The sequence below is a fragment of the Adiantum capillus-veneris genome, chromosome 29 (assembly GCF_014529385.1).
Source record: "Adiantum capillus-veneris isolate H3 chromosome 29, ASM1452938v2, whole genome shotgun sequence".
In the NCBI taxonomy this organism is placed as follows: domain Eukaryota; kingdom Viridiplantae; phylum Streptophyta; class Polypodiopsida; order Polypodiales; family Pteridaceae; genus Adiantum; species Adiantum capillus-veneris.
In genome coordinates this window covers 39258171-39270549 of record NC_140959.1, presented here as the reverse complement: position 1 = coordinate 39270549, position 12379 = coordinate 39258171, and the positions used below count along the sequence as shown (strand labels likewise).

The following is a 12379-nucleotide window of genomic DNA, read 5'->3' as shown; positions in this document are numbered from 1 at the left end:
CTTGACCTTCTGGCATACTGCGCACAACTCTTCCACATCCTTTTTGAGTCTCGGCCAAAAGAAGTATCTCTCCACCCCCTTCATGGTGTAGCAATGCCGCGGGGACCCGTAAAAGGTGGACAGTGGCATTCAGTTATAACCTTTTCCCTCAACGGCTGTGTAACGCACAACATAGTCTTTCTCATCAAGTAGCCTTCCCAAAGGGAGTATCCAGCTACTGTCTCCCCATTCCGTATCCGTGTGAAAATATCTGCAAAATCTATATATGTCGCATAATGATCGACCATATCCTCGAAGCTCCTATGATGTATCACAGAAATAGCCAGAACCAACGGCTTCCGAGACAAAGCATTTGCCACCACATTCTTCTGTCCCTGCACATGGACAATCTGAAAGTGAAACTGTGACAAGATGTTCGCCCACCGCATCTGCTTTTCCGAAAGCTGCTTCTGTGGCAAGAAGTAGCGCAAACTCTGATGGTCTGTAAAGACAGTAAAATCAGCTCCGAGTAGGTAATGCAGCTACTGAGTAAGAGCATAGATAACCACCAAAAGCTCTTTCTCATAAATCTGTGCTATCATCTCCGGCCTAGAGAACAATCGGCTCTCGTAAGCAATGACATGGCCTTCTTGCATCAAGACCGCACCCAGACTATGACCATAAGCATCACAAAGTACTTCAAATGACTTCTGCAAGTCCGGCAAAGTCAAATCTGGTCCTGTAGTCAATTTCTCTTTCAATGTCTGAAAGGCAATCACCTCTGTGGATCCCCACGAGAAAGGGACTCCTTTCTGTGTCAAGATATGCAAAGGGGAAGCAACCTCTGCAAACTTTCGAAAGAACCGTCTGTAGTACTAACACAGTCCCAAGAAGCTTTCAACTTCATGGACATCCTTCAATCGGGCCAATCACGGATAGTGTCTATCTTGGCCGGATCCATTTGCACTCCTGTTGGTGAGACAGTGTCCCAAAAAAAAAAAATGTATCTCTGAAGCATATGATTTCCGTGTTCTGCTTCATTCTTGGAGAAACCAATGATATCATCAAAGAAAGTGCCAACAAATAGCCTGTACTCTCGAAAAATCCCGTCCATCATCCGGTTAAATGTCACAAGAGCATTGGTTAAGCCAAAAGACATCACCAAAAAAACTCAAATAATCCAAAAGTAGTCCGGAAGGCTGTCTTGTAGACGTCTCCCGTCGCGATTCGGATCTGATGATATCCACTCTTCAAATCAATCCTACTAAAGCACGAGGATCCCTGAAACCTGTCGAGTATATCATCGATCCTAGGAATCAGAAATCTGTTCTTGATGGTGATTTTGTTGAGAGCTCTATAATCAATGCACATTCTCCAAGATCCGTCTTTCTTCAAATCCAACAACAATGGAGAGCAATACGGTGAAGTACTATGCTGGACAAGACCCTTTTCCAAGAGGTCTTTCACTGGGTTCATAATCTTTTCATTCTGTACTCGGCTCACACGGTAAGGTGGCCGGTTCGGTGGCGTGCTTCTAAGTATCAGATCAATGGTTTGATCTTCAGGCCCTCTAAAAAGCAATCAGGATGAGTGTGGAGAAAAATCTTGGCGTTCTTTTGTTCAGGTCAAAACATTTCAACCTTTATCCATCGTTCAGGTCTCTCCCATAAGAATGAGTAAAGAAAACTGAAGTTCATCAAGTACAATCTCTAAGCCCTTCATTTGTCAAAGTCGCTTTCTCGGCCCGGTAGTCAACCACGATGTAGTTATTGTGGTACCACGGGATCCTAAGTAGAACGTCACTCGCGTGCCCTGAACACCCCTGCCATTGCAAACGAAGTTTGCCAATGCTCGGTGTAATGGCAACATCCCATCCGGGTGCCAGTCGAACTACCTCCACGTGTGGCGTCAATCTGTCGGGAGTAATTTCCAAATCGAGCCGCCAATTCCAAGTGAAAAGAAGTTGGCCTTGGCTCCTTCAAAAGAGCTTCCTGATCCTTCACTTTGCCCCAAAAGCGGCAAAGTTTGTACTTTCATTCATTAGATTCGGTGCAGGTCCCACGCCATGTGGTACCAGTTCTGCTTTTCTATCTACCTTTTCTGCCACGTTCCTAAACTGCTCTCGAACTCTCAGGCCTGTCGTCGTCTTTATCATTCTGTTCTTTCTGTGCCTTTTTAGGGCACTTTACGGAGATATGTCCATGTTCCTCGCATCCAAAGCACTTCCCCTCTCTGATGAAGCGAGCTCTCTCCTCAGGAGTAAGCTTGGGTCGTGCATCCTTTTTCTCTGGGTTGCTCTTTTTCTTTCTACTTTCATTCCCAGAAGTCTGTTCGGCTCATTGTGTCATGGCCTCATCTGTGGGGTAGGTCAGACTGCCAGAGTGAATGGCAAAAGCCCCGCTTCGCATGACTCATCAACTCCTGAATAGAAGCTGACTTCTGTTCCAAGCAATGATCTCGGATCTCTGAGGTAGACTCAAGGTGAACCGCTCAATCTGTTCTCTGAACGAGATCTTCTTGAATGAAGAGGCGGGTAGAAAAGAGCTCCAGAATCTTTCACAATAAACATTGATTGTATCTTTCTTGGTCATTCGAAGATGGTTCCAAGCAACTCGTATATCTCGTTCATATTCTTGCGTCAACCAAGAAGACATAAAAAGCTTTTTTTTTTTAATTTCAGCCATTTAACTGGCGCAATCTTGTTTAAAAGAAGCGTGGACCACCAAGTACGAGCATTCCCCTTAAAGTAAGAGGCAGCTCTCCGAATCTTGGAGTGCTCTGAATAGCGTCCTCCCGCGAAAGCGATGTCAAACTGCTGTATAAAAGACAAAGCCTTCGAAGCATATGAGTATCCGGAAAAAGTATCAAACTTCATCGAGTGGCCACCTTCCTTAAACTCTCGGACTTTCTTGCTTTTATCTTCGAGCTTTGTAAAAATTCTTCTTGTTCGCATAAAAGTTTCCATCATCAGAATCTGAGTTGTCTGTAGACGAGTCCTCAGTAGAACTCTCAGTCTCTAGGTGAGATTTAGCCTTCTTTGCCTTTTTCTTGCCCTTTCTGAAGCTTTGTTTTTTGCTATGCTTTTTACCTTTTCTGTCTTCTTCGCTCGAATCTGAAGAGCTAGAAGAACTGTCAGATGAAGAAGAAGAAGAAGAAGAACTGGGTACTCCTTCAAATCGAACACGCTTCTTTCGTTTCTTTGCCTTGTCAACAGTCGACAAGCGTAACCGCGGAACGTTTCAAATCCGAAACGTTTCACCCCGAAACGTTTCACTCTAGGCTAAGGCCTCACTGAAACATTTGACCGAAACGCCAATTTTGTGTATATATAGAGTTATGTATCGACAAAATAGGTGTTCATAGTGCAGTGAGTAGAAACACATACTATGTTAACCTTGAAATAGCAAATACATAATAAATAAATAAATATTTAATGGCCAAATTCTCTAAAGGAAATTTTTTATTTCAGGCGTTTCACTCCAGGCGTTTCACCTTGCAGGTGAAACGTTTCGGCCGTTTCACTCGTTTCGCATTTCAAGCCTGCTGAAACGCATTTCGCAGTTACGCTGAAGTCGACTAACGACCCAAATATCCCGGGAAGTCGGTGCTTTTCTTTTGCTTTTTGCCGTGCTTTATGGCTTTCTTTTGCGCGTCAAAAAGTTGAGCAATCCGTACATCAACCAAAGAAGTCTCACTCATATATTTTGCCAATTTCGGATCCTTCGCAAAACTGAGCATCATCTTCGTTGCATCGCCGATTAATCAACGACGCTCCATCTCTTGTCTCTCCGCCTGAGTAGGCCGAGGCGGGCCATACTCTCTGCCTGAATCTTCGTTGTGATCCCAGCCCGCATCTCTAGATGCAGAGGTTGTCGATTGATCCTTGCGTGAAGCCATAGGTGCCGCGGAAAAAAAATTGGGGATCGGATTTCCCGTAGCAGAGAAATCAGCCGTGCTCTGATACCACTGTAAGAGACTTGGACACTCCAAGTCAAGAATCAATCGCAACAGCACCAAATAACCACTTCAAAACAATTCACAGATCACAATAGATTTGCACTGGCCCGGCGGAGTTCCGTGCCTAGAGATATGGGTCCCAAAGACTGGCGCCCCTTTCGGTATTTCTTTTTATATTAATCAATTCAAAGTACAAGAGAGTGACTCGGGTTTCACTCTCAGACTCTGCGTCCAGATGCTCTGAGAAGTGAGGCCCTCACCACTAATTTAAAGGTTACAAGGGATGCCCAAAAGCTGAGCCCCAAAAGCTTGAAAGCAAAAGTAAATTCTCTCTCTCTCTCAATGAGAGTTAATTCTCTCATCCAAAATCCTTGCATAGCAAAAAACTGATTTGCGTCGCTCATCATTAGATGTTTTTTTTTTTTTTTTAAATCGCCTCCACGATTTCCGGAAATTAGAGTTTCTGGCACAAATTAGGATTTGCAGGAATTTTAGGGTTTGTGTTGTCCGCCACGTCATCACTTTGTGACATCGCCCCTCGTCCCTAGCCCTCGCCCATCGCCCATTCCCCTTTCTCCTCGCCCTCGCCCCGTCATCCCCCTATCTCCTCGCCCTAGCTTTATCTCCTAGCCCCTCGCCCTTGAACCTTGAACCTACCTCGCCCTCTTCCCATCGCCCGTGGCCTCCATCGTGACTAAAACACAAATTAATTAATTAATTAATTAATTTGCTTACTCTGATTTAATTTTTGCTTTGCTTCAATTCTCCCTACGGAAAGCACTGCCCACCGAAAAGCAAAAAGGAAAATCACAAAATCAGAAAGGTCGATTCTCCTACTACAGGTGCTAGAACACGAGCAGACCCAGGGCTGTTTTGGTTGTGTGGGACAGCTTGGATAGGTTCGGATTTGTGGTATATGCACGACAGTGTTAGACAGGACATTGGGCGCAAGGCCCCTCCATTATTTTGGCTTTTGGCTCTAAGGGTGACGCCCGCAGTGGGCTGTGGTTATATCTTTACTCGCCGTGGAATGCTTGATGCGGATGTATGCTTGATGAGGGAGACAATGTATGCATAGTGTGGATGCATATGTGCGCTTAGTGGCTCCTTTTCAGACAGTGATTAAGCATGAGGAAGCTAAGCGATAAAGCCGACCCCCTAGAGGATGCCATTCAAAAATGCAAAGAGGAAATGACAGAGACTATTACCAAGATGAACCGCAATCTATTGGGCACAATAAATATGCTCGAAGGACGCGTCCTAATCCAAGAAAGCAAGATAAATGCACTGGAAGACCGAGTGACGACTCAGGACGAAGAGATTACGTCACTCAAAAAAGATCTCACCGAAGCACAATCAAGCAACACACTGGAAGAGGGCGAATTGCAACCCTCAGTAATCGAAGAAATCAACAGTATCAAGGAGCAAGTACGGGTCATCAAAGAGGGAGAAGAGCAACACAAAGAGATGACGACTTCTTGGGTAGATGTTCTTACAAAAACTCAGCAGAAGGCGGATGAAGCCGAGAAATGGATCGAGGTGGCCAAGAAAGGAAAAGGTGAGGAGATAACGTACACATCCACACCCACTATCATTAATCAGACACTAGAGGAGGAGCAAAGAAGACGTGTGCGCGCTTTACATGTGAGAATTTGCGGTCTTAAAGACAAAGGCAATGTGGACGAAGAGATAAAAGAACTCATGGCCTTGATAAGGGTTCATGAGCCGACGCACACAAGAGCCTGGAGAGTGGGCAACATAAAGAAAAATGGAAGCAGTGGGGAAACCTCAAAAGAAAGGGCACTCATCCTCCGTTTTCCCTCCATGGAAGCGAAGAAGTCCTTCTTGAAGAAAAGGCCAACTCTTAAAGAGACGGGCATTTTTCTCGGGGATGATCTTACTCTCTCGCAGATCACTCATATCCAGGAAGTAATGCCGGAGATTAGAGCGGCAAGGGGGAAAGGCAAGATTGCCTTTTACCGAGATGGAAGAGTGGCAATACTGGAGCGACGCTCCACATGACGGTGCAAGACTTATGGGACCACACTCGAAGTGGCGGCCTGGAACTGTAATGGATCCATGCGTCTTGATGTGGGTGCTTTTGAGGATAGCTTTACTGGAAGAGAGATCATATTTTACTCTGAGACACACCAGGCCCCTGGGCAATCCATGCCTCACATCAATGGATATAGATGGGAGACAGCTTACAGACAGGAGACACCCTCAGAGCAAAGAGGAAGGGGCTCGGGGGGAGTGGCAGTGTTATTTAGAGAGGATTTGCAGCCATTGATACATATAGCCCGCAGGGATGAGCAGGCTAGGTACATGTGGGTGAGATTGAAAGCAGAGACAGGCAGATATCTCTACATTGCTATTTGCTACTTTCCCCCGAGTACGTCGGTCTATGCATCACCCAGAGGACAGCCCCCTTTTCTATTTTGGATGATGACATATGGGAGTTCTCTAGAGATGGTGACATTATCATTCTAGGGGACTTCAATGCTAGGACTGCCCATCACCAGACAGTGTTTTATGATACTTCAAAGGAGATGCTGAGAGAGCTAGATGTTGTAGAGACGGGCCTGTCCAAACTATCACACGATGCGGAATATACTGAATATGGACGACACCTAATAGACATGGGCACCGCACATGGACTGGCCATCTTGAATGGCATACAGAGGTTTCCTGCTTCGGGAGGCTTCACATGCTTCCCACACAGACATGGAGTCAACACAGTGGACTATGTCATGGCACAACCGAGCCTCATCTCTAGTATCCAGGACCTCACGGTTGGACCCAGACCTGTTCGTGTGGCCGTGGATCATGCTCTTGTATCGCTGACCATTTCTTTTCAGTTTAGTGTAGCACACAGGCTACGAGCAGCGTCCCTACTCGCTACACCTTCACGCGGGAGACTGACTCTGTATACATAGATGGGGCGCCTGTGCACAGAGGAGCCAGGGCGACCTCTGGAGGAGCTTACTACTATACTGACACAGACACTACATGATACAACAGCAGAGGCATACCCACACACCCAGCCTGAGCAGAGGCGCCGTTCAGGGAGCATGCCCCAGAACAGTTGGTATGATGAGGAATGCCAGGACACTAGAGCTAGACTTCAGAGGGAGGTGCTTTTGGGGAACATCACTCATGGGCACTCACAGATTGACTTCCGACGCCTAGTGCGGCGGAAGAAGAGGGCATTTTTGGCTCGCCTAGAGCACGATCTATGCCAGCTATTCTTGAGTCAGGACTCACATGAGGCGTGGAGGCTCTTTCATGAGCACTCCCCCCCCCCCCCCCCCCTGTCATCACTTATACAGAGGCCTGGGGCCAGTATGCATCATCTTTGTACACAGTTCCTGAGCAGCCCCCCCTTCCCGACCCCCCCGATCCATGCCCGCACACGTGGTTTTTTCACCGTTGAGATGGTGAGGAAGGCCATTGACAAGATGAAGACTGGAAGAGCATATGATCATGATGGCTTAGTGGCTGAGCATTTCATGCATGCCAGAGATTTACTAGCAGAGCTTCTAGCAGTTATGTTTAACCGTGCCATGTGTGAGGGCTTGCCTGATACCTGGAGCCTATCTACTATTGTATCTATCTTCAAGTCGGGAGACCCTATGGAGCCTGGGAACTATCGCACTATCATGATTGGACACACATTGGCACGGTTGTACGCATCTATTCTTGAGCAACAGCTGAGTAGATGGGCAGAGAGAGAGGGGATGCACGCAGCCGGGCAGGCAGGTTTCAGGAGGGGTTTTTCCACTCTTGACCATATCTTGACACTCAGAGCCATCATTGAGGAGGGCAGATCGCGTGGGAGACGGATCTATTGCAGCTTTGTGGATTTCCGTAAAGCATTTGACACAGTGCCCAGAGCAACATTGATGCGTAAATTACAGCAGATGGGAGTACCCACAGAGCTCATTTGGGGGGTCATGGCATTATACAGGTCAGTAGTGGGGCATGTACGCACCCCAGAGGGTCTATCCACACCGGTTTACTCCACTATTGGGGTGAAGCAGGGCTACCCGCTCTCTCCTACTCTATTTGGTATGTATGTAGATGAGGTTTCTGACTATATTGAGAGAGATGGTGATAGAGGTGCACAGCTAGCGGGGACATGGATTCCACTATTGTTATATGCTGATGATATTGTTTTGATTTCTGACTCTCCGGAGGGGATGCAACGTCACCTGGATGATTTGCATAGGTTTGCCCAAGAAAGTGGTTTGTCCGTCAACCTTGGTAAAACCAAGGTCATGGTTTTTAATACCACCCCATAATGGATCAGGAGGTCAGCGCCCGCCTTCACATACAGACAAGAGAAGGTGGAGTAGATGCTTACACTTACCTTGGAGTGGTTTTTAGTGGACCAGCATTTTCATTGAGGAGGGCAGCAGAGACTAGATTGACCAGAGCCCATGCAGCATTGGGTAAATTGGAAAGGATGTGTTCACAGGTTCAGTTTCAGGAGCTTCGGACGAAGCTCTGGCTCTTTGACACTTTGGTGGCCTCTGTATTGCTCTATGGAGCTGAGATTTGGGGACCTTCACTAGACCATCACGGGAGGACAGGCCGCAATGATGGATGGGGGGACATGGAGAAGCCTCTGGTCTCTATGATCTCGCGGCTCATTAAGGCCAAGACTTCAGTACCACGTGCTATTATACGAGCAAAGCTAGCTGCCTCCCCACTGGTCGTTGAGGCGCTCACCAGATCTGTCTCCTTCATACACCGCATGTGGGAACTTTGCAGAGACAAATATGCACGCCTTGCACTTGAGTCCTCTTGACAATTAGCCGTGCAGGGAGATACAGCATGCTGGTATGGGGAGATGACGTCATGGTTTCAAGCGCATGGGTTCAGTATAGACAGATTGCCTCCTTTCTAGTACTCACTGGATGCGCCCTCTTTGACTCTTACACAATCCGAGATCACTAGGCTCATTTGCCAGGACTTGACTCAGCTAGACACCAAGAGGACATGGGTACAGCCAGTACAGGAGCTAGGCACGAAGATGGCTTTCTACAGAGAGCATCTCCTCCAGCTTACAGAGGATGGTTTTGTGACGAGGCCTAGATACATGGACACTCACTTGTCTCACGGGATACGATGTGCTATTGGCCAGATACGCACATTTTCACACCAGCTGCAGATCGAGACTGGGAGATACAGCGGAATACCAGCAGAGGCCAGGACATGCCCCCTGTGTGACATCAAGCCTGAGACAAAGTTGCACTACACATGCCACTGCCCCATCTACTACGAGATACGAGGCCGCTTCCATTGCTTGTTCAGAGAGGGCTTTGGACCATTCTCTAGAGTCATGCAGTATGAGGATCAAAAATGCCTGGGTTTGTTTTTGCTCGAGCTACGCAGACACAGAGAGAGCTTGATGAGAGGAAAGACTAGCCAATACAAGAGCTAGGCACGAAGATGGCTTTCTACAGAGCATCTCCTCCAACTTACGGAGGATGGTTTTGTGACGAGGCCCAGATACATGGACACTCACCTGTCTCACGGGATACGATGTGCTATTGGCTAAATATGCACATCTTCACACCAGCTGCGGATCGAGACTGGGAGATACAGCGGAATACCAGCAGAGGCCAGGACATGCCCCCTGTGTGACATCAAGCCTGAGACAAAGTTGCACTACACATGCCACTGCCCCATCCACTACGAGATACGAGGCCGCTTCCATTGCTTGTTCAGAGAGGGCTTTGGACCATTCTCTAGAGTCATGCAGTATGAGGATCAAAAATGCCTGGGTTTGTTTTTGCTCGAGCTACGCAGACACAGAGAGAGCTTGATGAGAGGAAAGACTAGCCAATACAAGAGCTAGGCACGAAGATGGCTTTCTACAGAGCATCTCCTCCAACTTACGGAGGATGGTTTTGTGACGAGGCCCAGATACATGGACACTCACCTGTCTCACGGGATACGATGTGCTATTGGCTAAATATGCACATCTTCACACCAGCTGCGGATCGAGACTGGGAGATACAGCGGAATACCAGCAGAGGCCAGGACATGCCCCCTGTGTGACATCAAGCCTGAGACAAAGTTGCACTACACATGCCACTGCCCCATCCACTGTGAGATACGAGGCCGCTTCCATTGCTTGTTCAGAGAGGGCTTTGGACCATTCTCTAGAGTCATGCAGTATGAGGATCAAAAATGCCTGGGTTTGTTTTTGCTCGAGCTACGCAGACACAGAGAGAGCTTGATGAGAGGAAAGACTAGCCAGTCTCAGAAACAGATCACGGACTTCTTTAGAGCTGCCACTAGACACCCGAAGGAGTTACTACAACAGCAGAGCTCGTCGCTTTACACCAGAGGCATACTGATCGACCGAGCGACTGAGCTGGGGAGATCCAGACGCCCAACATCGACAGAGGCCGCAGCAGAGGATCCAGGTCACTTTGGCTCGACATGCACGACGCCCGGTCAAACTACTGACCATGGAGGAGATTGATGAGGTCCGCCAACGACCGATGGTGGATCTCCTGTGATCTAGTTATCCCAGCTAGCTGTTTTAGCGGCTTAGTCCACACTCAGCAATCTAGGATTCCATAGTATTTTATTTTGTCATTTTGTCATCTGGTTACTCTGACTTTGTATCAGATCCACCACATTGTAACTTTCTGGTCTCATAGGTCACTTTGGCCTTTTGAAGACGTTAATATAACATTTCATTTCATTTCATTTCTCTCTCAATTGTCATGGCTCTTGGGTGTTGCAATGTTTTGCACAGAGTAATGCTATAGTATATGTATTTAGAAGTGGGTGTTTATAAAACTTAAATACCCTTTCTTTTAGTATATAAACAAGCTAAATGGTTAAGGAAAAGAAGAGTGCCAACAAGAAAAAAAAAACCAGAAAACACACGCCAAAAACAAATCTCTTGGTGAAAAAAAACAGGAGTTCCAACAAGCAAACAATTACCACAAAACACAATGACATGAAATACAGTGCTCTCCTAAAACATAGCAATGACATGGTACTGCCTCCTTCCACTACAAATGGCAAGAGTGAGAGGGACAGGCCTTACCTTGACACGCTTTCCATCACTCGTGAACGAAAACGCAAGCTCTCTCATAAGCTCCAGAAGAGTGCCAATCCTGTAAACATCCTGCAATGCATAGGGAGTCGGGACTATACTTTTGAATCCAGTAACCAAGCAGGAATTTGAAGTAAAAGAACACAAAACATTTCGAACAGCAGAACCTCATTTAGGATACAGAATAGCAATGAAAGATTCATAATTAAGGTTTAAAAAGAAGCCCAATGTTTCCTTATTTGAACAACATCTCCAGGCCATAAGTGCTTTTTCCTTTATGCATGCTTCTAAGGTGAATATTTTGCTCAACCAAGAAAATTAATGACGTGCAACATTCCATTTCCTTTTGGTTTACTTCCATACCAACAATGTCCTATGATGTGGTCCATGTGATTGTATGATAAATTTACCCTTACACAAGCCCCGAGTTATTGATCTCTAGACAGAAGCATTGCGGCTTTTAGAACAATGAAAAAAGTTATGGTGCAGTGGATAAATTTACCCTTACATAAGCCCGAGTTATTGATCTCTTGACAGAAACATTGTGGCTTTTACACAAGCCCTGAGTTATTGATCTCTAGACAGAAGCATTGCGGCTTTAAGAACAGTGAAAAAAGTTATGGTGCAGTGGATTCTGTTTCCATGTTTCATATCAATAGTGACATGACTGCTAAACAAAGAGATTCAGAATATTTAAAGCTTGAATAAATTTGACCCACTTGACATTTATAAATCTAGATAGAGCACATACAAATTACCATCTCTGGGTTGAGCTCCGGAATTGTGATCTGCACCTGTTATAAGAAAGAACTACTCAGCTCTTTGCCAAATCACAAGGTTGTCATTTCTTCTTACAACAAAGAACCAATCAACCTTTAGCTTATGAATACCATCCTCTACTGCATTTTTTGTAGCCTTGCAGACATCTTCATAGAAGTACTCCCGAATCTCCCTTGAGTGAGGAATACTATTCAATTTAGTGGGTATACCTCTCCAATTTCCCTGGACAAATAGAAAAGGCTTTCAGGAAACTCCTGCGCAAGGAAAAGATCTGTTGACAGAAACAAAAACAAAACCTACCCTGTTCTTGTAAGAAACTCCAGCTGGAACATCCAATTTTTCTTCTGAAAAAATCGAAACCAAGTTAAAGTATTAAATAGTCATTATTCCTCAAGTTCCATTGAACAGGCCCACCCAAATTGTGGACCCTGCAAAAACACCTTAACACAAGTAGAGCTCAAAAGCATTAAGAAAGTGGTTCCATGAAATGAAAACAGATGCAGGGGGAACATGAATCGACAAAATGCATCAAAGAGCAAAAGCTGTTTGATCCAAGACGCAACTGTGTCCCTTGTCTGTGAG

General features: G+C 46.1%; 1 protein-coding gene across 2 annotated transcripts in view; it reads right to left on the bottom strand.

Annotated features, from left to right (window-relative positions):
* LOC147419068 (adenylate kinase family protein) overlaps positions 1-12379 on the bottom strand; it is a 144267-nt gene that overhangs the window by 112821 nt on the left and 19067 nt on the right. For both annotated transcript variants that reach the window (XM_086506399.1, XM_086506400.1), the window contains exons 8-11: positions 12098-12141; positions 11891-12019; positions 11776-11811; positions 11009-11089 (exon numbers count right to left, since the gene is read on the bottom strand). In XM_086506399.1, coding sequence (XP_086362525.1) covers positions 11009-11089; positions 11776-11811; positions 11891-12019; positions 12098-12141 — 290 coding nt within the window. The remainder of the gene's footprint in view (positions 1-11008; positions 11090-11775; positions 11812-11890; positions 12020-12097; positions 12142-12379) is intronic.